At 40.2% G+C, this 27,321-nt stretch overlaps 2 protein-coding genes and 1 long non-coding RNA gene across 3 annotated transcripts; all 3 read right to left on the reverse strand.

Moving 5' to 3' along the window:
* Positions 1 to 4,077: 4,077 nt before the first annotated feature.
* On the reverse strand, positions 4,078 to 5,419 carry LOC138911962 (uncharacterized). The gene is made up of 3 exons (XR_011417589.1): positions 5,070 to 5,419; positions 4,298 to 4,380; positions 4,078 to 4,233 (listed from the first exon to the last, which is right to left on the reverse strand). It is a non-coding gene; the product is annotated as an uncharacterized lncRNA (long non-coding RNA).
* A 9,862-nt stretch (positions 5,420 to 15,281) lies between these two features.
* Positions 15,282 to 15,564, reverse strand: LOC138914984 (uncharacterized). Its single transcript, XM_070219742.1, has one exon. It carries the CDS (start codon positions 15,520 to 15,522, stop codon positions 15,325 to 15,327), a length of 198 nt encoding a protein of 65 aa, XP_070075843.1. The 5' UTR covers positions 15,523 to 15,564; the 3' UTR covers positions 15,282 to 15,324.
* A 10,283-nt stretch (positions 15,565 to 25,847) lies between these two features.
* LOC108063979 (targeting protein for Xklp2) lies at positions 25,848 to 27,310 on the reverse strand. Its single transcript, XM_017151270.3, has 2 exons — positions 26,929 to 27,310; positions 25,848 to 26,557 (listed from the first exon to the last, which is right to left on the reverse strand). The coding sequence occupies exons 1-2, from the start codon at positions 27,220 to 27,222 to the stop codon at positions 25,988 to 25,990; spliced, it is 864 nt and encodes a 287-aa protein (XP_017006759.3). The 5' UTR covers positions 27,223 to 27,310; the 3' UTR covers positions 25,848 to 25,987.
* Positions 27,311 to 27,321: the final 11 nt, after the last annotated feature.

Below are 27,321 nucleotides of genomic sequence, written 5' to 3' on the forward strand. Positions count from 1 at the left end.
CATTTTCTGCTTGTTTTCGCCTAAGCTGATTATTAAATTACGTAGGAGGTTGATTTCGAAGGGAGCAAGTGAGTATTGAATCTGCATTTTAATCTGCAAACATGTTTCGATTTTCCTGTATTAATTTCACCTCACTTATCATTTTGTAAACAAGTGAATCCGCAATTAATATGGTAAATCTGGTGAAGCTTTCAAATATTTCGTGGCATTTAAATGTATATAATATTATTTTGATTGGTTTCGGCTCTCTAACGGCTAAAACATTTTAGAAATTACTGAAAATGTGACCTTTTAATTTGATTGGGTTATAAAATGATTGATGGTATTGCAGTGGAATGGATAGTTAAATTGAAAGCTATTTAAGTGAATTGCATTTATTTATAATTTATTTTGGACATTAATTTAGACATTTTAGAAATAAATAACCCAATGTTTGTGTAGTTTTAAATCGTAAAGATTTAGTTTAGTTTATAATGTTAATATGGATTTATAAATACGTAGTTAAATGTAGCTTTCTTCTAAATTCCCATAAATATTATGAGCCTGTTTCCTGGCCTTTGTTTTTAATGGAAAAATGGCTCTCTGTTTTCCCTTGCTACTCCCTTTTATTTTGGCAAGTGCATGGAACGACTTAGTCACTTTTTTGGCAGTACCGCCCACCACCGCCCCCTCATCCCTTACAACGTGACATTGAAATATTACAATAACATGTATGCATGTGTGTGCCCATCGATTTTTGTGTGCCATAGGCAGAATTTTCCCCGGCGCAAAAAGTCAAATTTTCTGTGAATGTTTTTGTCACAAATGACTTTGCCGTTTTAATTGATTGCTGGCAATAAACCGAACAGGCGCCCATTGTGGATGGGTTTTTCACCCACCCCCAGCCCCATGAAAAGTTTAAATGGAAAGCGTCAACGTCATGCGTGTGTGTTTCTGTGTGCGGGTGGTGGAAATTGGGGGATCGCCCCATTCCGTTTTTGGGCTTTGTGGAAAATTCGCCGTTTTATTCTTAGAAATTCTGGGCGACAATTTCAACTTTTATTTGCACAACATGCAAGGCAGGGTGGGGTGGCAACTGGCACCCTCCATAAAATTCTCAATTACATTTATGATTTCTTGCGCGCCTTTCCATTTCCCCATTTTCCCATTTCCCATCGCCAAGATGTGTACATACGTACATGATACTGTTTGCTTTCCTTTTCGCATTGTTTTGGTTTTTATTTTTATGCCGCTTTTATTGCATTATTTTCAGCGCGGGGGACTCGTCGTTCTATGCATGTGTTTATTCTGGAATGGAATCGGAATGTGCTGGAGAAAATGGAAATGGAGCCATTTTCCCGCTGGCCTCGGAACGTGACCGAAACGCAATTTGCCGAGCTTAGTTTAATTTGCTCGTATTAAGCCCGGCCAAATGGCCCGCAATAAAGAATTGTCCCCGCTTTGCCGACGACCGCTTTTCCAGCTTTTCCAGCAAGTTTTCAATAATACGCATACGACCCGTCGTCTGTTTGATTTTTAACGCCGGCCATCTATTGACACGGACATGTTCGGAAATTTGTTCTTTCGCCTCGGCTCCTTGGACTCCGGGTGCCCCTCTTAATCCCTTTAATGGACTATTAAGCGCTTTTACGGCCACAAGAGGCCGCCCTCCCTGACCTCCACCCCACTCCATCCACTCCATATCCTCTTCTCCGGCCGTCCTGTCCTTTCCTGTCCTGTCCTCTAGGCCTGCTTTATGGTCCTGCTCGAGTTTACGATAATCTCATCATTTGATGTTGCAGCACGTTCGTCAATGCCCATTTTATGCTCTACAATATTTGCATTGTACACGGTGGGAAAAGTTTGGTATTTTCGTAAAAATATCTATACACTAACACTCTTAAATCTGCAATTATCCTTGATGCTAAATAAAATTTTTTAAAAATTTAAAAAATAACTAAATAAGAATTTTTAGATATATATTTTTATCTTTTTAAATCTTTGAGGTACGATCTATTTATTTCTTCTCTACATTACATTTTCAGTAATATTATTTTTTCCAAGTGCCTGAGAGTGTGTGCTGGAATAGAAGATGTAAATTTGAGGGGTCCAAGTGCTTGCCCCACTACCAAATCGCCCTTTTCTGCACCAGGCATTCCGAGAACTTGTCAGCAGCGGTGTGTAATAAATTGATTGTGCCAGCAGGAGGCGCCTGGGACCCCGATCCTGGTCCCTCAAACCGGATTCCGACCCCCGGACCGGACTAGTCTCGTTTCTTTTTGAAATTGATACCATTAGTGGTGGACCCGGGTTCTAGGGGATGTGGATGTGTGCTGCCTTGATTGACATGTGAATGGGCAAAGACGCAGCCACTTTCAGTTAGCCGCCCAATTAAGAGCGCTTTCTGCCTTTTGTGCCGGCAAACAAAGCCAAACACAAAGGCGGTGGCCAAGCCCCGCTGCCGGATACGGAACAGTGGACATCGGATCCGCAGGAGGACGTAGATGTGGATGTCGACTTGGTGGCGTGGCCTGGCATGGCATGTCAGTCACGCAGTTTTTTAGACGGTCGACGGTCCACAGTCTGGGGTTTCAGAGCCCTGGAAAACCGCAGCGAACGGCGACCGAGGAGACACCGTCTCGTCTCCTTTTTCCCTTGGGGGGGCGTGGCATTTTGTGACTTTGTTGCGTGATTACCTTAATTGATGGGCATTTCCGGCGGACAAATGAAGCCACTCAATTAACACCTTTCACGAGAATAAAAGCCGCACGTCAGCTGCCGCTGCCCCGAAAACCCATCGCCTGGCCCTGAATAACTCAGCACTCGTTATTTATTCAGTAACATTTATTCAAATTAAGCACTTTGGCAAGTAGTCTCTGCGGTGAATATAATTTCATATTTGAGTTCTCTATGAGGGAAATGCATGCCCCAGGAATTACAGCCTCGCTTCTTGGGTAATTAAGAAATCTTGTGCAAAGTTTTCCCCATTGGCAGCGACACTAAAAAGAATTTCAAATTACATGTGTAATTATTTTGGCCACCAGCGACGACGGCGACTGTCAAAAATTCGTCCGCAGCGCATATTATAATGCCATTTGCAATTCTCTTTCATTTTCCTTTCTAATTTAACGAAATTAGCAAATAAAAAAGTTTTTCCGCAAAATTACACAAATGTAATTCGGCAGCCACGGAACTGCAAAGAGCCACCCCAAAAAATCCCACCCATTCGAGCCATTCATCCCACACCAAATGGCGCAAGTCAAAATGTGCAAAGCGGCCAAAAGAACCCGAAAAACGAGTCCGAGGCAAAAGTGGGCCATAATGACTGAGCGGGGAGTTGTGGAAGAGGCGAAGGGGGGTCAGATGTTCGAGGGTACTGGGCACTGGGGTCAGGTCAGCGCTCATTTCGGGCGAAACTTTGTGAAATTGTATGATAATTTAAATATACAAACAAATTGTGTGGCGCTTTCAATAAAACTTTTACCATTTCTTGGGCCCCTTTGCCGCGAGCCCCTTGCTTTTGGGTTTTTGGGCAATTCCCAGCCAGCTGAGTTATTAGCGCATTAAGTGCCAGAATTTGTGCTCTCCGTGGTGACAGTCATAGACTGAAATTGTTTTCTCGGCCCACACGGAAAATAAAAAGGTTAGTTCTCTATGAAGTATTAAAAAAAGGAGTTGTGCATTTTTAAGTTTTCTCCTTGTTAAATTAATCCGATCTAAAGTCTATTTATTATGTTAAATTATTAAATGGAGAAGTCTTTCATTAAACCTAAACAATCACGTTGATAATAAACTAAAATCTTGTTTTTAATGAATTTAAAATCAAATAATAAAATATTTAAAAAAATATATTAAATATATTTCAAAAATGTTATTAATATTTAGGTAAAATAAATTTATGAACATCTTTATTTTAATGATAATTTTATTTGTATTATTCATGAACTTAAAAAGTAAATAAATCTGCTTAAAACTATGTCAACATATTTTGTTCAGTGTGTCATTTCAATCCGTGGGCGATCCTGCGTCTACGTTCTCGTTCTCGTTCAAGTGGCTGTCAGGCGGCCTTGATTGATGGAAACGACAATTGCGGCAGCATCCGTGCAACAATAAGTCGACTGACACTCACACTCACACACCCACGCCCCCGAATCCCCATGCGAATCGGCATCCGCATCCGCAGACGGGAGGACTCGCCGTGCCCATGTCAATGCCTCAATCTAGATGTACGCTGCAATTTTCGAGGCCTGTCAACTTCAAAAACAGAAATGCCACATTTGCATGACAGCTCAATTCGTGAAATATTCACCAAACTCACTCGCACACACTCGAACGAAAGATATGTCCATTTTCGGGGAGTGAGTTAGTCAGAAAAACCGGAGACTTGCTCTCATTCTGCAACTGTTTGGATGTTAGAGTATGATGATAAGAGTTAGTCATATGGAGGATATTTTGTGATTAAGAATGTCAGGATATATTTGTTTTTAACAATTAAAGAATGTTAATTTATAAAATCCCGTTAAACATTTATCCGAACCTGCAATGCATGTGAACTTTAAGTGGTCAATAAAGAAGTGTAGCATAGTTTTTTGGGCAATGAAAAATTTTACAGAAAGATTAAAAGGTATTTTTACGATTTCTAGCAATGTGTGTAAATGGTATTGAGATGGGACTATAGTTTTTTAGAAAGCTTTAATTTTATTATTTTTACATTTTCATTTTAATGTATTAGATTGTTATTAAATGTTATACTTTTTTAAAAGAGCACATCATAAAACATCTTTTGAAACTCTCGGCTAAAATTACAACCTTAATATTACCTTCAGGTTATAATTTCTTCAATTACTGAGTATTCTATAGTCGGTCAGCGTGCAGTGAGTGCAGCATGTTGATTTATTTAACATTCTGCAGGTGTGGTGGCCAAAAAAACTCGGCTGTCTTTCATCCTGCGACAGAATGAATGTGCGTCCGTGGGTGTGGGGCGAATATGGCCGTTTGTAATAAATATTTGACGCAGAGACTTTTTATGGCCTTAACGGGAATGAAAACAACGTCAAGCCGCACTTAAAATGGCAAATGGAAATTCTCACCAGTGGCAACCACAATTAATACACCGTAGAGCCGGACCAGCTTTCAATCCAAAAGGCGGGAGTCGGTAGTCCGAAGTCCGAAGTCCATAGTCCATCTGTCCGTAGAGTGAAGTGGCCATGGCCATGGCGGTGCGGTTACTGCGTCATCATCTCGGGACCCCAGTTGGCCAATGCAATCAAAAACGATTCGCATCCGCAATATCAGCGATGACCTCAAAATCAACATGGCAGTCGGTCCGCCAGCCGGCCAACCAATTTATTTGTTGACCCGTGGGCAATGCAGTCAATTTTTCCAACTGTCAGACAGCCGACTGCGAACTCCGGACTATGGACAACAGACTATGGACTACGGACTATGGACTACGGAGGCCCAATCTGTCCTGGCCTGCTCGGTTGTTTGTCCGTCGTGCTGGATATAAACCTTTGAGTCGCAATTTTTACGTTCGACTGCGGAAGACCACAAAATAATGACAGGAAATTATCTCGCAGCAGACGGGTTGGCCGGCATCCAAAACAATTTCACTCTGTTGTGATTCCCCCACTTCCCGCTGCCCTTTGACCCCTTTGACCCACCGACTTCTGCAGATATGGCAGCTGCATTCCAACTAATTCCGGAATCCGGACTTATCGGAGCCAATAAGGGTCGGCTTTTGGTACATTCCGTAATTGAAAAATGAAACACAATTCCCGAGCCGTGAGCCGCGGGCTAAAGTTTGGCCAGCAAGTTTTTACACCTGGAAGGTGGGGAAGGCCCAAGGAAATCGCCAAAAGTTTTATAATATTGTTAACATGAAAAGAGAAATACTGGCAAAATAAGGAAACAGGGCGGCTCACACATTTTGTGCGGCTAAGTGGAAAAGTTTGGCTTTTTGTTTCTGCCTTTGGTTTTCATGCTATAAGGTTTTCCGGGTGTTTTTTCTGATATTTATTTTTTTCATTATCAGGCAATTTGCAAAGTGCGATTAAGTTCTTGACAAAGCCTAGGCGACTTCAAAGAGAAACTTTAAAAGTTATGTTCAGGGTGTAGGTCAAGACGAGGATTTGGTTTCAGAACAAATTTTTAATTGCATAATTTTTTAATGTCATATTTACTTCAAGTTTTTCCAGTTTGAAGACATTTCCTTCATAAATTTAAGGGTTAAGGCTTATAATATTAGCCTCCAAGCTCATTTGAATCCCAAAATGTATTCAACTAATTGCAGTGTGTTAGGAGTCAAAACATACAATAAATGTAAACGGAGCCCTAAGTGCATTTACCACTTCAAAGTGAGTCATTAACGGAAGCGTTGGCAAATACATAGATTGATTCCGACCGCCTCCTCGGAGTAATGGACATTGGACATTGGTCGGTGGACAGACAGCGGCGAGTGTGTTTGCTCAACAAACTGAACACACACATGTTGTAATTTCTAAATCCAGAATAAACATTTCGATCGATGGGGGAGGGACAGACGACTGGGCAAATCAAATGTGCAGCTGCTAATATGAAATGTACACAGACGGAAGAGTTAATCCTTATCGACAATTTGACATCAGCAGTTTTCGATGCTTTTGCTTTCAAATAACGGAAGCCATTAAGTTGTCACATGCAGGCGCTGGCGACCCCGGTGGCCATAAAAAAATAAATACGTATACGCCCGGTTGGCTGGCATGGAATCGGGGGATCGGGAGGTCACTTCCAAAGCAGGATGGGTGGTGCATTTGGGAAAAGCAAGCCACAAGTGGTCATTCAGACAAATGGCCAAATGGCGGGGCTCATGAATAATTCAGATTTTAAATTGCATTTATGCAAATGCGGATGCTCGCAGATTTTCGCCACTGGCTGTCGCGCCAATGCGCCGAAAGCTGCGAGTTTTTGCGCTAATGCACAATTTGTATGCGTCAACACTTTCGTCAGCCGAAAAGCGGGGCTTCCCCCGAGGGCTTCATTTTTATCAGGGCAAATATCAAAGACCCTATTGATAAGGCCCCTCCATCCCAACCCCCCCAGAAAACGGAATGGAGGCCAAGTGATTCAGTGACCTGCAAGACATAAAATCCTCATCCTGCCTTGGCTCCTCCTGGGCCACCTGTTCCCCGGGCCAACTCTTTGGCAATTTGTGTGCATCGCCGACTGCAGATGTTTTTCCTCCACTCAGTTCGAGGTCTCGCTCCAGAAACTTGCAGATTTATTGCCCAGAAACTTTTATTGCCTGCAAGAATATGTACGGGCCGAGATAAAGATGCAATCTGGAACTTGTTTGGCGAGTGAAACACTTTGCCATCTGCCATCCGAAAGTGTGTGGGGTAATTGAAGTCACTCAGTCGAGAAGGTGGCACCTTTCCAGGTCGCATTTGTCTGTCTGATTCCAAGGATTAAGGCTGCTATTTGTTCGGAATTATGTAAAACCAATTAACAGGAGTCCAGTAACTCATATCAGGCCCAATGGATTTTTTATATGAAATGCAAATAAATGGATCCTAAGAAAACCTTAGCTACTTTTGGGTTGAATGATATTGTATTCCGAGGCAACCCACAAATGCAAAGTGGATCGCAAACATGTGGAGTATTTAATATGTAAAAATAAATAGAATAATGTATTCACAAAAAGGTTTCCTTTTTACCTTTAGCCAAGATGCTAAGATGCCAACCGTTTGGGACGCACTAATGGGACCTCTTCAGGCGAAATCAATCTAATGGAAATAATAGACCCTTCGACAGCGACAACAGTGGCCCAACTAAATGATGCTAATCGGATTTGAAAGCGAGTAGCAGAGGGTATCGCTTTCCCCTTGAACGAGCTGCGAAGAAAATCCAGAGTTGGACGAAAGTGGGCTTTGGCCAACAGTTGGACAACGGCCGAAGGGTCAGTGATGCCAAAACGAAAGAGGTTTATAAAAATAGTATTCTTTAAATATTAGAAATTTAAGAATCATTTTTATAATATATAGAAATATAAAAGATTTTTTTATATTCATATTTTATAGTAAATATTTTTTAATAAAATTTGGTATTTGAAAACTCCGCAAATCTTTCCCTTACATGAGTCTTTTATGTCAACCAAATCACCTCAATAGGATTAAATGGTTCACCCTAAACTCCATTGTTTACGTTTTTGGTAAGCATAAATATAGCATAAGCATAAGCATAAGCATATCACTTTAGATACAATGAATTATTTTGGCTCAATAACCTAATAATAGGGACAATGAATCGATTCTGATGTGCAGCCTGCACAATTAACTTTACACAATGGAGGCTAAGGACACAATAATATCTCAGTTTCTATCACTTTTTACTCAGATGCAGTGATTTATATGTGAGAGCAATTTAGGCCCTTCTTCGATCAAATCTTTTAATCACATTCTTAGCCACATGTGAAGGCCATCATTTTCAAAATGTGGTATGTCGATATGGGGGATACGTAACTGGTAGTTTAAATAGTTTAAAAACTAAAACCGCCAAAGAATAGGTTTCTTTAGCCCATTGGCAGATGCATATAAAGCATTTCGTTTAATACTTTTTAAATACTAAATTTCCTCTTACTTTTTACCCGAGAGTAAATTTAAATAGTCAAATGTGATGTGGATTCTTCTTCCACTTAAGTTACTGATCAAAGAGCTCTAGTCCCAGCTATGTTGTTCCTCCATATCTAAAGGTAAGCCCATAAAAAAATAAAACAGATCTGTCTGGAAAACGGCCGAGTTGGCATAGCTGCGCCGCAGGGCTAGGATAAACAAGCAGCAACCGCATTGAAATGGACAGCCGACCCGGCCCTTCGAGGATGTTGTGTTGCGTCTCGTCATCGAAGGGGAATAAATTCGAGCCGATGCGACTCGATTGGATATTCATTTATGCGCCTCAAAGATAAGCACTAAATAAATAAATCCCCCTGCTGGCTGAGTGTGAGAAAATGTAAATAAATGACTGCAAAAATATGGCAAAAATCGAAGTCAAACGCCGCTGGGCGATTCGTATGGAAATTAAATGGCAGGACCTTCGAGTCCTTCCCCCAGAAATGACAGGACTGTAAATTGTTCACGGCCTGCCTTAAATTACAACTGTCAATCGAATCGGGCGAAAGGATAACACGACCAGGACGATCTAGGGATGGGGATGATGCTAGGGGGACTTCGGTGGCGAGCGTGTTTACGCACATATGGTGGCTGAAATCAAAACATCATGAAATTGTTTTTCCAACATCATTTGCTCGGGGAAATTTCCATTTTGCTGGCTACGTATTTCCGTGCGTTTACAGAAGGGATATGAACAACATCCGGCGAATTCGGGCCATAATTTCTAACAGCATTTTACTACTCATTGCATTTGACCAAACACAGGGAGCCCGAACACGGCCAGAAATCCCAACCATCAACCACCCAGCCAGACCGACCGATTTGGTTATTACAAACTCATATCTTGTGCGGCTCGCAACCAAAGTGACCGCAGGGCTAAAGGATGTGGGGTTTCAAGGTCCGACCAATTTCAGGGCGCTGCTAAAAATTGTTCAAAATTTGCATTTTATATTAACGGAAACAGTTGTTGCCTTTGAGCACACACAAGCTCCCCCATCTGGAACCCACATCCATTCGCATTCGCATCCTCATCCGCATCCGCATCCACATCCGCTCTTGTCCGGCCTGTTACACAATTCTAAAGCAAATTTGACGCGTTTATGCATGTAAATTAAACAAATTTGATTTTAAATATCTTCTGGCAGAGGCAGGCCAACGTGCCAAACGGATGGGATATGGCCATATGGCAAGGGACTGGAATCCTCTGACCAGCATCATAAATAAAACAAATTCCTGGCCTGGGAAATATGGATTTGGAAGAGCTCAAGTCACCGTATTTCATGCGGTTGCTGAACTTGAGGTCCATTAATGTTAAGCATATTGAAATGCAAAATCCTCAAGAGAGCAACCACTTGTTACGCCCCATTGGATGCGTCTAATCTGGACATGGGGTCATTGTGTTTGGGGGATTAGTGGAGAGGAGCTGGGGTCTCTGATTGTCGATATATATTTCCTAGTTTGCTTATCGATCTCTGACAGCCAAAATAGGTTCATTAAATGTTACATAAATGCAATGTTTAGGTATCTTTAATCATAATTATTAACTTTTAAGATTGTGTATCCTCAAAGTTATTTTATACAATGAAAATTTTATCAAAAACTTTAAGAACAAATAATCAACCCTTATTAGTATAAATAATTAAAAGTTTTCCATTCTTTTAAAACTCAATAAATACAAGACAAAATATTTGCACTCTTTTGTAGCTAAACTTCAGACATCCCACGTTTCAATTTAATTTCTTTATCATTCTATCGGGCAGTTAAGATCCGTTAAACCATCTTCCAATTTAAACTATTTCCAAACTAATTTCCCCAACATTCAGTGGGGTAATTTGGGTCGCTTAAGCAATCATTGAATTTGAATATAAAACATTTTTGGGCCAAAACTTTCGGTAGTTGGCCGGGCCAAGTGAAACAAGAGAGAGTGACGAGAAGTTCGCACGTGTTGGAGCATCGAGCCAAGGGATTATGGGCTGAATGTCGCAGAAGCATCGGCATCATCGGGATCAGCACCTCGAACCACAGGACCCCCAGGACGCCCAGATGAGGGGCGTGGCCGGAGGTCCTGGCCAAATGCACGGCAAAATCAAAGGAGCATTTCAGCAGCTCTGACTTGTCAGAGAGAGAGAACATCGTTGGTCGGCACTTAAAAGTCCATTAATGGCATTAAGTGGACATTGTGCGGACTTTGAAGCACATTTGCTGCACAATGTTTGCAAATCGAACAAGTTACTAAGCTAGTTTCCCCTCGGATCGCCCAAATCGATGCTTAAATATATTTCACGCTGGCTTGGGACTGCAGATTTTCCCATTTAAGAGCCAAACCAAACATAATTTTGATGGGCGGCTCACGTTGTGCCGGGGATTTGCATGACAGGCAACACCAAAAATCTGACAATAGCTGCGAAATTTCAATGGCTGGAAAAGTCCCCAGCTTGGAGTCCCCGGGATTGGGATTGGGTTTGGCTGTTCGATTTGGCGCCGTCGGCTTTGCATTCACGGTTTTGGCCGGGAATAAAACGCACGAATGCGCCGCCATCGCAGCCGCGCGGCGCAAAACAAAAATGACAATGGCAGGCAACAAATTTTTGCAATTCCCAACAGCACTTCAACTTCCGGCTGCCATTTTTTCCGGCCACGCCCCCCTCTTGGGCCTCTGGCCGCCCACAAGTTGACAAAAGTTTTGCAGCAGCCATTGAAAATGTGACTCCATTTGAGATTTGCCCGGCCAAAACAACAACTGCAATGGGATTTAGTTGGAAATGATGGACTATTTGATACCTATGCATATGGTAGCTATGGTAATTAAAAACACATCTAGATAATGTTTTCTATAGATAAGCCAATTTAAGAAATTATTTTACTGGTTTTAATAAATGATACAAATTTTAAAAGTTAAAAAACAAAAACATAAAAATATTTCTTAAATGACTTCCATATTTAATATATTTTTCTGTAAAAAAAAATAAATTATAAAAGTTATGAAAGGGTATATAAAATGGTAGTAATAATTATTTTCATGTGGAATGCACAACTAATGTTACATGTTATAAGCTTTTTTATATGCAACGGGGATGTCAATATTTGTGAAATTTATATTACAAAAAAAGGAAAGAAACACATTGCATATGAATGGAATACTTCCTTTCCACCCTGTAACTCTAACACCCTCTCGATGCTGTGCATAAAAAACCGAAATTTATTTTATGTTTGAAACATTTTAGATCCCGTGGAGTAATGGCCGTTGCACTTTTAAAGCGCCTGAAAACTGTTAGATACCTCCAGCCTCCGCATCCGCATCCACATCCGCTCTCGCATTCGCATTCACATCCGCATCGAGATCCGCATGTAGTGCCGCAATCAACTTGCAATCGAATGCAATCTGATGTGCTGATGTGTGGAGTGCAGTGGGTGGTTTTTGGGCGACGGCATTGAGTGACTTGTTCCCTGGGAAGCACCCCACCTCCAGCTCCTTGAATGACATCCGCATTGCATTTGCATTTCGCAGAGCTCTCAATCAAATGTCTGGAACAAAGTGCTGTGCTGTTGGGAAAAGTTGTTCAGCTCTCCCAAGTACCGAGTACCGAGTACCAAGTACCCAGTTCCAAGCACCCAGCACCGAGTTCCAAGTGCCAGTCGCCGATCTGGGACTCCTCCACTTGAAGCGAAGACTTGATGGAGTTGCAGACCCCCGAATGGCGGTGCCTTGGATGGACACAAATTGGAACCAGAGCACGTCCATCGCTTGACCATCAATCAAATCTTGATAAGGGCCAAATTCAATTTTGACAAATCACAAATAGGCTTTTGTAAACTCAAATTAATGGCAATTGCAGGCGACTGCCTGACGTAATTAAACACACAGAGCCCAGCACAAATGTGCATTTGGGCAGGACAATGTGTGTACTACTTAATTACTTTGGGCCATGTCATTTGCCTTAGTCTGTATAAATATGGCCCAGGGAGTTCTAAATGCATTGATATCCCTACCAAAAAACATGGAAAATTCTAAACAAATCTTAAATTTGTGCTCTCATGCATTTTACAGATCTGTGGAAATAAAAATAAATATTGTATTATGGTAAACCAAAATAAAAAACGTCATTGCGGCTTAATGCAAAGGTCCATGGCCATAAAAATATATGACTGTAAATGCAAGGGCAATATTTGCTGGTTGTGTAAATATTTGCAAAAATTTTCTTTTGATTTATTTGAGTGGAACTAATTGTGGGCGTTGAACTGCAAAAAAACCGAAATAAATCATAAATTTGCCACAGACCGATAAAGATTTGCGATAAAAAACAAAAGCACGTGAGGGATATGTATTTACATTTAAATTTGCATTGTCATATTGAACTTTCGCTTTGTGGGACTGACACTGAGTGGAAATTATTTAATTAAACTATCATCAGATAAATTGAAACAGACAACTCGACCACCTCCAAGCGAATGCCAGACCATCAGAATGACTGACCGAGAAGAGAGCTTCGTGTCTATGAAAAATTAATTTCGGTATTTGTTCGCTGCCAAGGAAGATACATTTGCGTGTTTGCGGACAATTTGTTTTCGGGAAAACAAAGAGAGCGACACAAATTTAACACTTACCAAAGTCACATGAAACCCTCTTGACAATTCGGGGATCCGATCTGAAAATGCGAATGTGAGGTCAACGCTGATGTTATGGGGAAAATTTAGCAAGATTATGGCCCCCTTGGAAGATCCCAAACCTAATTAACACATGCTATCGCACTTCCACACAAATCCTCGCCCCAAGCCGGCGAAAAACAGTGGAAAATTGCAATTTAAAAAATAATTATGAAAATGTCTGCTACGAAAACTGCTGGCAGGCAGAGGCAGCGGCAGCTTCAGAAGGCGCTAAATGTTAATGAACATTATAAAAACAATTGCGAGTAATTATAATTTGAATGATAATAGCGAAACTTCTTAATCCCCGCAACGGTAATTTTTATCACTACCCCTTCGCGCCCAGCCTTCGCTTTCCCACTTACAAAAGACTCGGAGACAAAAGCGGAAAACGTGAAAAATGCATATTAAAGGATGCCGTGCCGAAAGGAAAACGTCGAGCTGCCGTTGTAATTACATTTTCAAAGCGAAATGAAACCTCAACAAGAAGCGCGAAAGCCGATCTGAATCAAAGGGGAAAAAGAAAGCGGAGGGAAATCCGTATAAATAATTCGGCGGAGAAAATAAGAAGCACGGGAATGTCGGATGCTGCGGAAATGGATTATACTTAAGCCATATTCAGCTTATGAACCAAAGAGTGGCGATACGAGGACAATAGCAGGGGTAACGAATGGCCAAGGTAAACAAAGGAGGTAAATCGAAATAATAAAAAGCTAGAGATAAAAGCTCCTTCACACCGGTTCGAAATTGGAACCGACTAAAAGAGTCACCAAACCAAAAATTTGGAGGATGGGAAGTTGAATAATTTTTGGTATGTCTTCTCAGCTCAGCTGCCTTAATCTGGATAATGGGATTTATAGTCAGTAGAAGTTAAAACTTGTTTTTAAAATTAGGTGATTTTGGCGGTCCCATGGTTTTGTAATCACTTATTTAGGTGTCTAAAAGTAGGCAGTAAAAAATATATTGTTGCATACTTTTAGACACTTTAATAAGTGTTTTTTCGTTAGAACCTTTAACAGTACTTTTTTTGTAAAACCTCCTTAATTTAATAAAGGAGATTTAAAGAATCGGTTACAACATTTCATCGCTTTCTTTAAAAATGCAAATGAGTATACATGTACAATACTAGTTACCATATCTCCCACTGGTTCCTCTACTCCTTCAACTCATCTGTTTATGCGTGAAACTGTCGAAGCATCATGAAAATTAATTCTAATTTGCAGCTCCGCCCGGAATAACCACACGCCCACAGCCGGACGTGGAGCTCATCAAGCCTTCGCCGCCAGAGACTTGCCCACTTTGCAGCTAATTATTCAGATGAAATAACTCAGGGGAAGGGAGAACTCAACGCAACGTTGAGGCAAAAAAAATTGAGGCCAGAGAAATTCGCAGCGAAAAATCAAACAACGAAATTGCTACTTGCAATTTCTCGTCACGTTCAAAACTTAATTAGTACATCAGACCATCAACGCGGCGAAGATGCGGCTAAAAGCTGGCTGGCTGAAAAGAAGGAAGGCCGAAAATATAGTCCTGCGGAGGCTGGGGCTGTCATAAGGACGTCATGTTTCTTAATTAGTTCTTTGTTATCATAACTTTGGTGAACGGTTGCGCCCCGGACTTCAGGACTTCTGGACTTCTGGATGGCTGGACGCTTCATTAGCACGGACATTCAAAGTCTTGTCTCCATTGAGAAAGAAAAAATCGATCGTCTTTAGAAGGATCAAATCGTCAGAGGGTTGTCTTATGCTTCGAAAGTAATATATTTTGGAATTACTTATTTCAAAGTAGCAGTTATTGTTATGTTATTTTAGTATAAAATATGAAATCGAGTACCATTGTTTTTTTTAATTTATATATTTAAAGTATAAAGTCCATTAAAGTATTGTTAAATGTAATATTTTTGTTTAATCAATAGAACTTGCTGTTTATTTTTTATTTTATTTATTTCGACATTTTTATTTTTCTCAATGTATTATCTTTTTCCCTGAAGATGTAACCTGCATAGAGGATGATTTCCAGGCCATCCAGTTCACCTTGAGCCCGCCCCCATCTGGGATCAGTTTCGATGCGGATTGTCGGCGGGCCAAGGTGGTTTGAGGAAGTGGTCCGGGAAAATCCCAGCCCGGGGGCACTCCGCTCTGCTCTGCACATATTCCGGCTCTTGGCATGCCGCACACGTAGAAGATTTCCGCACGAATTCGCAAAGCAACTCTTGATCCCTTTGACTCAACCGGCGACATGTTTTCTTTGCCATTCTCTTTGATGTTTACAAATTACACCGAAAGTTGGCAAACAAATTTTCTTATTCACTTTGCACACAATGAAATGGGCAAGCCAAGCCGAAACGAAACGGAACTAAACTAAACTAAACCAACGGATTGGCACTGGGCCGGGGGGATTGGATTGTTGGATTGCCGGATTGCTAAGTTTCTAGATTTCTGGCATTGGGGTAAACGCTGAGAAATTCCGGTGAATGTGCCAAGTGAAATTGCGACCAAAAGACAATATTGTGTAAATACATTTACATTGAATTCTTGAGCGTTGGCCAAATACGGAAACTTTTCGAAATTGATTTGCCAATTGGATTTGCTGGGGAATATAATTGAAAAACTCATTCTCTTGTAAAATGACTACAAAATTTAAAAAAAAATATGCCAACTAATTTTAATATGTAATGTTTGATTTTTTAAATGGATGGATTTAAGTATTTTAAAAATTTCAAAAAAAATTATTCGTGAAAAATTCACGGAAATATTGTTATTGTTCGTACTTTATCATTGCATACTTTTAGACACCTTTATCAACGATTTTATCAATTTTAGTTTAAAATTTATTAAATTTAAATGTTACATTTATAAAGTAATCCTTTAAATTAATGAATACAATACTATCGATGATTGACCGGTACTTCTAGTAGGAAATACTCCGTCTTTGATGCCGGAAAAGGGTCCTTTGACGGGAAAAGCCGGCAGCAACTAAAACAAAAACTTTTTAAATTTCTCCAATTATATTTTTACGCTATGGAAAGTTTGATGCCGAGCTGGCTTCGTATGCTGATCTGCATCAGGCCAAAACAAGCAAACACTCACAAACACTACTCACAAAGCGTAAACTTTCACTACGAGTGTGCGTGTGTGCGAGTGTGTATGTGTGTGAGTGGAAAGAGATTCCATTTGTGCAAACAACAACGATAAAAAACATCTTGAGGTCTAAGGATGAGCAAACTTTTTTGTTCACTCATTCATAAGTTTTTAATTAAATTGCCGTCACATTTCTTTTTTTATCATCTTTTTGTTTGGCCCAAACAGAGATCCTTTCTTTTAATGAAGCCGACAGAGATGTCTGATAGGGTGTGTGAAAGGGTTTCAAAGGGAGTTTAATATTTAATAGGGAAAATCTAGATGGGAGAGATCCAAGCTTAAGTGTGATTTAAAGTGAGTGTGAAAAATACGATTTTTTAAAGTTTAAATTACGGATTAAAATTGGTAATTATGTTTAAGAGCTTTAAAAAAACAAGGTATTATTAAAAGTAAATTCATTGTGTTTCCAACATTTTTCGAAAATAGCTTTATAGTATAAACCTTTTTGAATCTGTTCACCAATCTTAATTGTTTGCTTGCTGTCGCAACTTTGGCTGCTGACTTAATGTTTTTGATAAGCGTTTCGTTTTGTTCAATTGAATGGGATTTTTTTCGGGCCAGCGGAAAGCGGGTAAATAATTGCACGCGATGTTTACACGAAAGGTGAAAGAAAATTAAGAGAAGGGGCTGCAAGGACAAGGGCAACGTGGGCAATTAAAACCAAGGCAATTTAGCAATGAACATAAACGTAAATGTTTTTGGCACCCGCTCGTGAAGGAGGCGTTAATAGTATTTACACAGCTGTTAGGATAAGGCCCATTGACTGCTCATAAAATAAATATCTTTGCTATGGATGAACTGCGGAAATGGTAACTGCACGGAAAAAAATCGGGGTATTTTGAAAGTAACATTGTTAATCAATTAACAGAGGGCTTTATTAAAAATGCTTTAAATTTAGCTTTTTTAAAATAATAAACTTTTTTCATTAATTTAATCCAAACTTTTCAAAATTAGTTATTTGAAATATTTTTCAAAAAAATACAGTTTAGATAAAAGGATTTTTTGTTCTGTGCATTTAATCGCGTAATTGAACTGCCACATTTGTCCAACTGCGGCTCGAGTTGACAGCGGGAAACGCAGTTGGCTTGGAAATTGTAAGGGGGAAAGGGGGAAAAGTGGCAAGGCGGTTTTCCACCAGCCATATGCCAGCTGAATCCAATCCGTTTAGCTGACGGCTCAATTGTCGGTGCCATCAATCACGTGATTGACATTTGGGTTAGCATTTTGAGAACTAGCAGTTCGATGTTGTAATCGAGGCAGAAACGCTGAAATGCCCCAGTAAGCCGGAGATCCTGAAAGAGGAACTAGACTGGAGAGAAATTAGCAGCATAACCGGATTTCAAATTCTCCAAATGCAAAGTATTTTCGAATTCCAGCTGAAAATTCGTAGCCTAATCCTGAAAGCCTCCCTCCGCCTGCCGATGGCCAAGGGCTATTTCCGTGGCCCAGACAATGGGCAAAAGCGGAAAGCCAAAAGAAAAGGCGGCCAACAAAGGACGAAATGGGAGGGGAAACTGAACCATGGCAAAAACCGTATGGCCAAAATGGATAAGCTACCAGTGCCAGAGCCATTTTCGCAACCAGTCCACCCCAATCCACATCCTTCCTGGCCCTCGCTTTTGTGCAAAAAAAGAAGAAAAATACAAAAAAGAACTCACCAAAAAGCAAAGAAAAGGACGAGGGAGCAAAAAGTTTCGGGGGGCCAGCGAGGCGCATCCTCTGGGGGTGACTTAAATAAAATTTGTTGATTTTATTGAAAAGTGATGATGTGTCAAATTTTTTATCGCATTACCAGAGCGCGCGGCTCTTATTTTGCTTTTAACCTTGCCATTTGCATAAAATTCGCATTGAATAGACACATTAGCATTCTTAATGGCGTGACCGCTGGAAGTCATTTGGCTTCCCCTCTGCACGCCCTCCAAATTTATCAATGCCGAACACGTTTGGGTTGCGAAAGGTCCTGAACTGGACTGAAACCCGGAACCCTAAAACTCCCGAACCCCTAAGCCAAACCCCTGTACAAACTGAAGCGCATTCACTGAAGTGACAAGTGAGCAATATGTCTGGATCGCTTGTTGGGTTAGCTTTCTATAGTAAAAGTAAAAGTATAAGGGGAATTTTGGGGTCTTGCACTGATTTTTAAGACAAATTGAACAGCGTGTCAAATGGCCCGACTGGAGTTCAGCTTTTTGCTTGTTTAGCTTCTGGGATAGTTGAATGAATTATGTGCTAAAGAAACTTATAGTTCATTGGTGACGCTTCATTTGCCGGTTATCTGTTGACCAAATGGGAAGGGTTTTTCAACCGAGAAGGGTCATTTCTGATGGAAAATTGGTAATATTTTAAAATTACCCTTAGAAGAGGTGTTTTTTCGCGTTTGTAATTACAATTTAGCGATTAATAAAGTTACCCAGCTTACATTCGCTTCACTAAAGCAAAATTATCGATGCAATAAACACGCTGCCCCAAAGGAGGAACTCCTGACACCATTTGGCACGGAATTTCTCCCTCGGCGGTCATCTGGCCAAGGCCTAAATGAGGAGAAATGCTTTTGCATTAGAGCGCATCCTGGCCATAAATAACATGACGTTTCATTAGCCTGGCGAAATGAAAAGCTATGATCGCCTAGCCAGCTGCCAGAGACAATCAAGGGAGTTATCCTGGCCAACTCCTAGTTACTAATGCCCCAGTGGAACAGCTAAGGTCAAGCGAACAGTGGCTAATTATATTTGTAGCTTCAAAATATGGGTTATTTATACTCAAAAATAAATATAACAATTTTAAATTAATTAAAAAATGGATTGAAAAAATAATATCACATATTTGAAAAAACATACTGAAAAACTTGTTTAATAAAATTGTTAAACATTTATTTACTTTATTATTTTATATTATTTTAAGGTTCCAAGTACCTACTTCTTATTTCTTGAATGAAATATTTTAAAATTGATTTTTGAGTTCTAGGTGCTATTAATTTCTTGAAGACAACTGTATATGCGTGTGAGCTTCCCGGCAGCTGTCGGCACAGGTGTTTTAATCACGGCGAGCTGGGAATCCCATCCCTTCGTCCTGCGTCCTTCGTCCCGCTGCCCCCGCCGCAGAGCGTATAAATTTTCATTTCCATTTTCATGGCTCAACGCACGGAACGAAACGAAACGAAAAACGAAACGCTGTAAGGAGGCCCAGGACCACGGTTTGCCATTTGCCATTTGCCTTTGTCGCTTTTTATTGCCTGCACTTCATTTGCTACGCAATTCGGACCCGAGGCTCTTCTGCGGAGCCCAAAAAAGTACTCATAAAGCGAGTTTTGGGTTAGACGACCGCAGAAAGTTAATTAGAATTAATGCGCCGGGCTGGCCCAGAATCGCATTTAAGTGCAGCAGCAGCCGGGGCGCGGCCTTCTCTATATTATATGTTTACATTTAAATGCCAATGGGCTTCCGGTGAGGATGGGCGGATGGAAGGACGGACGGACGAACCCGGCGCCATTTGCCAAAATGGTGTGCAATAATCATTTCGGTGTGTGCGAACAGGCTCACGTAGTCGTCATCGTGACGCTCTGGAGGGCCAAAAAGGAGCAAAGTAAGGGCGAAATATTAAAATCTAACATTCACAAAGTCACGAAGCGGCGGCGACACCAGCAGCAGCCACAACAGCAATAATAACACAACACCAGGACAACAAAAACAGGAGCAGGAGCAGCAACTGCCACAACAATGCTAAGCAAATAGACAAAGTAATGAAAAAAATTCTCAAACTTGAAAACGTGTGGGGAAGGTTCGAATACGCGATACCTGATATAAGGGTCAAAAGAATAACAATTATAAAACCTCTTTTCCAAATTAAAATTCAAATAAAATCCTTTAAAATTATACAAAATATTAAATATAATTATATTAATTTTTAATATTTTTTATATTTTAAAAATTGTTTGTTCGGTTTATCTACTTTCTGTTTCTAATATTAAGAGCACTACTAATTTTCCATAAATAAAATTAAATATTTACTATAAAATATAATGTTTATAATGCCCCAAAAATTATTATATCCCCAAAAACCTGGGGTATATAGAAAAAGCAAACACAGAAAGTTTTACTTGCCGGATGAAAAACAAAAAAAAAAAGCGAAAAAAAGGGAAAAACTCATCAGCCGGAATGGAGGTCGCCACGGGTGCAGTAAACGTGGCTAATGAATGCTTTTGGCCCACTGATGGTAGCTCTGTGTTTAATTTAATAACACGCACACACTCCCACGCAGAAAAAGACAACACACGGACATATGTAGGACCTCCCCCACATACACATGTCGGCATCTGTTTGTGTGTTTGTATATTGAACAAATAAATTTGAAATGTTGACAACATTTTGCTGTTTGTTCATAAACGAGGCCATCGTCACCTGTGGGAGTGCACGTGCCATCCAGAACCACACACAGAACCAACCAGATCCACCGAAACCACCCGGAACCACCACAATCGCATCGCAGAGCCAGAAACAGCCGTGGGGCAATAAAACTTGACGCCACCGACAGCAGCAGCTACTTCGCCCCATGGGTCCTGCAGACGCATAAAAAAGCAAAACTTTCCTATTACTGCCACATGACCATATAGTCATATACCATACCATACCATATACCCGACTCTCCCCAAAAGCATTCCCTTCTACCTCATACGCACTTACATTTCAAACCCATAAACTGTCATGTAAAATCCCAGAAACTTTCATTTGCAATTTGCTTAAAGTTTATGCAATAGATGCGCCACAATAAAAAGTTCGCCAAGGTGTATGGACCATAATAAACCCGGAGTCGCAAACGAAGCAAAAAAGTCTTTTTTCATGTTACGACAATCGATGTTGCTGTGGAAAAACTTCAATAAAAATAAAATTTGAAAACAAAAAGTACTTTGAAATATATAAAAGTAGTAGGGAATTCCCAAGGAATACAAAATAATGTGAGCTGAAAAAGAGCATGTCAAGAAAATAAATAAATGAAATCCAAAATCTTCACTTTAAAAAAGTTAGAGTAAACTATTTTTTAAATATTAACAGCTAAAAAGCGAAGGTCTATTTGACATAAAAGTATTTCTTACGTACAAGTAAATATTTAATTCATCAGTTCAGTAAGCCTCTTATTTGCCGACATAAACGGTTATTGGATTGTAAATATATTTGTTTCGATCCCAGTTTTAAAAGCGAGTTTCCACCCACAACAATGCCGCACATGTGAAAGAAAAATACTCTTTCAGCTTATTCAACTGTAGAAAGCTTTATGACGTATATAAAATATAAAAAATGAATAAAGAATGCCAGCTTCCAATCAATTTCAAAGTCATTTGTTACAAATTTTAAGTGCAGGCCCAGTCTTAATCAAAATTAAGTCCCATAAAAAGAACAACGACAAAAACTTCTTATCGCCACCCGCCATGTACACGGTTAAAAACAGGAAGTGCTTTCGCTAAAGAAAATGGGAAAAACCAGAATAATGCGGGGTGGTAAATCAGCAATGAGCAAGTAGGTAATGTGCCTTCATATTTCAACGTCACAACGGCATCGTCATCATTTTTCTGCGGCCAACGCAACGGCGATGACATCAACAGTTCTGCATAAATTTGCACCCGATAAAAATTTCAAATGTTTTCATCAAATCATTTTCGGTGAGCAGTGGCGGCAGCAGCAGAAATTCCCGAGTATTATTTTTTGGGAGGAGTGAGATGATATGGAGGGGTCTGGGATCTGGGATCCGAGGTCTAGTCGTCATCCATCATTAATGGAGCGAACGAGGGCTGAAGGAGTTGAAATGGCAACTAAGCGCCACGGGCTACTGCGGAAAACGTGGGGTCTGGAAAATTCAGGGGGGCTGGGGAAACGGAAAACGGGGTCTGGAGCTGAGAAACGTTGACAATGACATTACTTTTTAATGACTTTGACTTTCTGCAGCAATTGGTGTGCGTCTGGCACTCTGATGCTTGAATACCCGTACTCGCACCGCTCTTGTTTCGTTTTATGAGCCTCATTGAAGACTGGGCGTTCGCTCGGATTTTATATTTGCCTTTTATTTTTATTGGTCCGTTTTAAATTTGCTCCTCTTTTGTTGTGCTCTGATTTCTTTCTTTCCCGCAAACACATATTTCGTGAGTTATATCAAGAGAAATAAGGAATGCTTAATCAAATTAAAGGCTGACAATATTTTTTGTTGTACTGCTTTTAAAATACATTTAAGAGCACGTTGCTATTTCTTTTTCTAACATGAAAAACTTTTATGTATAAAATAAATAATTTTTAATCATATTAACTTTTCCACTATTAACATTAATATAGGCAAAGAAATGTAATATAAAGAATTTTATGAATCACGCAGGACTATCACAGTCACTATTTAATACTTTTTTAATTCGCCGCTTTTTCTACAGTACTTATTTTTTTCCAACATATTATATAACATTTTTTTCATAAAAAATATACTTCATAAACGAAACTTTTTATAAATCCCTGAAAAGCGAAATGAAAAGGGATATTTGGTTGCCAAGGCTCTCCGTTGTAATTAAAGTGTATTCGGGAGCGCTTAAAAATGTCGGCCAATTCATGTTGTAAGTTTTTGTTCATATTGCGCCACGCCACGCCCCCATTGTCCGCGTTACGCCCACTTTCAGCCCAAAAGACGGCCGCTTTTTTGAGTCGCAGCCCGAAACCGCCGACGGCTGACGGCTGCCAATATTCATATAATATTTTCACTGTGAAATATTTTCTGCTCATAAAAGAAAATTGACTGCGAAAATTGTTTTTACCGAGGCGGTTGCAGCCCAACTACCTCCTTCCAGTTTCCAAGCTTCAGTTTTGCGGGCGTACAGTGTACTATAGTACGTATACGCAATGTGTATGTGCTTTGTTTACTTTTTTTGCGTGTGCATTTTTACGTTTTTATGCGTTATTTTGCATGCATCAGCGCGTTATTAAATTCCGCGCTCCACAAGGAGCCAGCATCCGGGGATCCTTCGTCCTCTCCTACTGGCGTCTCATTTAACCGCAAGCTCCTTGCCATAAAAGCCAACAAGAATAACACAAGAAACATATACCACAGCACCGCCCCCGAACCGCCCCGCCCATCAAATTCGGCACATTGTTCCGCCTTGAATACGCAATTGCTCTGTTTGCTCGCTCGTATAAATTCGCAGCACTTCGCGGATTTTTGCATCAGCATCCGGAATGCAAGACACGCGTTTTCGCCAGCGCACGATTATGAACTTCGATACTTGTCACCTGATACTCGGAGCATATATCCTTCTGACTTATGAGGACTCTTAGTGACTAATCCCGTCTGAGAATGGCTGAGAGGAGTTGTCATAAAACCAATATATATAGGATTGAGTTGTCTTTCATCGAAAGTTTTTACCGGTAAGCTATAAAATATTTTATAAGGCCTTCAATAGTGCTCTATTTACTTTGTTGATCTATACTCACCCTAGAATCCATTTAATTTAGAAAATAAATTATGAAACCAAAAAAGGACCTTGCGATACAATAAAATATAGCACACTTAATGGTTTCGATAAATAATAATTAATTTTTAAAGTACTGTAAATCGTGAAAATATTTTAATTGCTTCGTGCGAAGCGTTAATAAATATGCTATGCTTTTTATATCCTTCCGACTATATTCTTTAAACTGTTTTTTAAAAGAAAAACTCTTAGTAACGGTTCCTTTTCATACCAGTTTATTTCCAATCTATATTGTTTTCATAAAATATCAATATCAATAAATCATTGTTAAACATGACCTGTATTCATGTCCGACACTTTCTGGCATGTAAATAGAAAAACATTGTTCAGTACCGCTTTTTTACTGCGATAGCTTTTGAATCATTCTTTTTTTATTAATCAAACGAGAAAAAGAGAAAGTACAAGCTGTGTGAAGTGACTGATAATATGATACCGGAAAATATCTCGTTAAAAATTGTATTTCGCACAAAAATGGATTTATCTTTCAAAATAAATAAAAAATGAATACCACTTTTTTGAAGTCTTCTTTTCCACATTTTTACATTTTTAAAATCAGAGACCTAACATTTGGTTGACCGTTATTTCAAACCAGTATGTTAAAGTTTGACTAACATCAACATATACTTCTGTCTACAGTTGAATGTAAGCACCACCCCGCTAGTACCGTTAACCGTTAGCACAGTTTTCCCCATGTCCTTGCGTTAGCAGACTGTTAAGGATGGGGTGGCTCAATGTTATGTACAGGACATTGTAACAGCCGGCAAATGTAGACTTGCAACTGTTAAAACCGCTGTAAAATATGAGGGTGGCATTTGTTGTTTTTTCCAACAAAGTTGTTCAAATATTAAAAAACTTAAAAGATTAAAATAAAAAAACATTTCGCAGAGATATCGGATAGTATATTCGTTAAAATCTTTTTAACAACCATTTTTTAACGACCAGTTCCCCCAGTTTTTCCTATAAAAAACTCTAAAGGTAAAAAAAGTGCATTAATAAACTGCCATATTTACATTCCAGCTAAATCCAACAGCTTGTTACAATTTAATTGCCTTCAATTTCCATTCAAACCGAGATCAGGGTGATGGATGCTCACCTTTAAACCTGCTAGGCAAATTTGCAATAAATACCTGTTTCAGTGTACCTCGATAAACACATGCAATGCAATTCATCATTCAGCCAAACACACACACGGGGATGATCTGGTGTCGGGAGATGGGGATTTTCCAGGGGGTTTTCAGGCGGTCGGGGAGATGGGATATTGGAATCTTTTGAAAGGACGAGGACCGCCGCCAAAACGTCCCATTAACAGGAGCTCAATGCACAAAAAGTCAGATCCTATGGCTGATGGCTGGAGCCAAAAAGCGAATGTCAACACTATCAATCATCGCTTTGACAGTTTGAGTGCTTGTTTTAGTATTTGTGCTTTTGATTATGTGACTCACACACCCGCACACTCGCATATCCAGCGCACACATGCAGGCGCATCAATTGATACACTTACAACAAATTGTTTGTAGTGGAACACGTGGGCGTTGCCCTGCGGACAGGATTGGATCGGGGGATATAGGATATATGTTCACCCAAAGGTAGGTGGGTTTGGGGCAAGACCACTTGATTGATGGAGCCACCGACCTAAGCCATTTTAAATGAACAAATTGAATGTGCGGAAGCACACATGCACGGCTACAGCGGAGGTCATTGGGATAGGAAGTGGAGTTTAATTTAATTTTCAATTTTATTACCGAAAAAATAACTTCAAAAGGAGCTCAAAAGTATGCAGTAAAAAAAACACTTCTTTGAAATGAATCTTCAGAACTCACTGCATACTTTTAGGTACCTTCAAAAGAGATTTTAAAACAGATATTGATTATTTATAAAAATTTGTATTTAATTCTCACTGTTATTCTTGCTCAATTGCTATTATTCTCCCCCCAATTGTAAGTTTGTGTCTGCGGTTGCCTGCTGGTGATTATAGTAATTTAATTTCTTCGAACAACAAAACAAATTTGCAACAAAAAATCCAAACCAAATGAAATCCAAAAACGGAATAAAAAAGAACGCAGAAGTAGGGGAAATCCCCCAGGTCAACGGGCGGAAAGTGCAAATGGGTTGGGTCGAGCTCGGAACATGGTTAGTTGACGTTGCTTTTGGTAAGCTTCTCGTTCCGCCCGTTGGCGCTGCTCCTCCAATTCCCGACGCTTCGACTCCTGCACCTTGGAATTCTGCACGTTGAAGAGACGACGCTGCTGGACACGCAATTCGGCGGACAGATTGAAGGGCTCCACTTTCACTCTCAGCTGAGAAACCGAAGACGGACGATTCGACGGCTTCAAGGGCTGTCGACTGCTCTGCGGAATGGGTTTGGCTTTCGGAAACTGCTTCCTCTGCATTTTGCACTTCTCCTCCCGCTCCTTCTGCAGCTGAAGGACTCTTAAGCGTCGTTTCTCTTCCATTTCACGCGAATTCTTCAGCACATTGGGCGTCGTGGGACAGGTGATTCGATGCACGACTGCCTTGTTGGCCTGGCGTTGGTGCACCTGCCGAAAATCAGGCATCGGTCGGCTGTGAAACTCACGCAGTTTACGCTCCTGCTCCTTGCACTCCCGAATCAGCTGATCCTTGCGACTGGAATAGATATCCTTGAAGCGATAGGCCTAAGGGTAGGGGAAATTAAAAAAACTGGTTTTTATAATCAAATTATAATATAATAATACATAATTTCTAGTAAACCGTTTAATAAATAAATTAAATAAATGTTTAAATATTATTTAAATCCCAAAAAATGATTATCATATTAAATACCAGGGACCGTAAATAACAGTTATTTGTGATTATTTGTGACATGAACAAATAACAGTTAATTTGCTTTCCAGATTTGTTGAAATGCAATGCACAAGAGTAAAAAGAACGTCATTTTTGACGTTTAAAACCAAATATCACAGTAGTCTTTTTAAAATATAAATCACAAATAACTGTTATTTACGGTCCCTGTTAAATACTATAAAAGTATTATCAAAAACCCTACCTTGGGAGCCGTTATTAGAGGTGGAAAAATGGGCTTCTCACATCCAACCTTCAAGCCCTTGAACAGATTAGCGACCAATATCTGGGAATGCTGCTGGGCCTGGCTGACAATCAGGCTGCCACGTCGCTGGATCTGCTCCACCTGCTCCCGATGCTGCTGAAGAGTGGGGAACTCCTCGCTGGCAGTGAGGAAGATGTCCCCCTTGCTCGACCACTCGGTCATTTCGGATGCAAAGCCCTCCAACTGCTGCACATCCAAATCGCCCCAGTTGTACTCCGCTTTCGAATCCGACATTATTATTATTACGTATGTAGGCACTAACTAATTCCTGGATGTGCTCCGTGCTCTCGTTGATGGCAGTTAATGTCGAGTGGCTGGAATTCCAGTTACATT

The sequence above is a fragment of the Drosophila takahashii genome, chromosome 2L (assembly GCF_030179915.1).
Source record: "Drosophila takahashii strain IR98-3 E-12201 chromosome 2L, DtakHiC1v2, whole genome shotgun sequence".
Classification (NCBI taxonomy): Eukaryota; Metazoa; Arthropoda; class Insecta; order Diptera; family Drosophilidae; genus Drosophila; species Drosophila takahashii.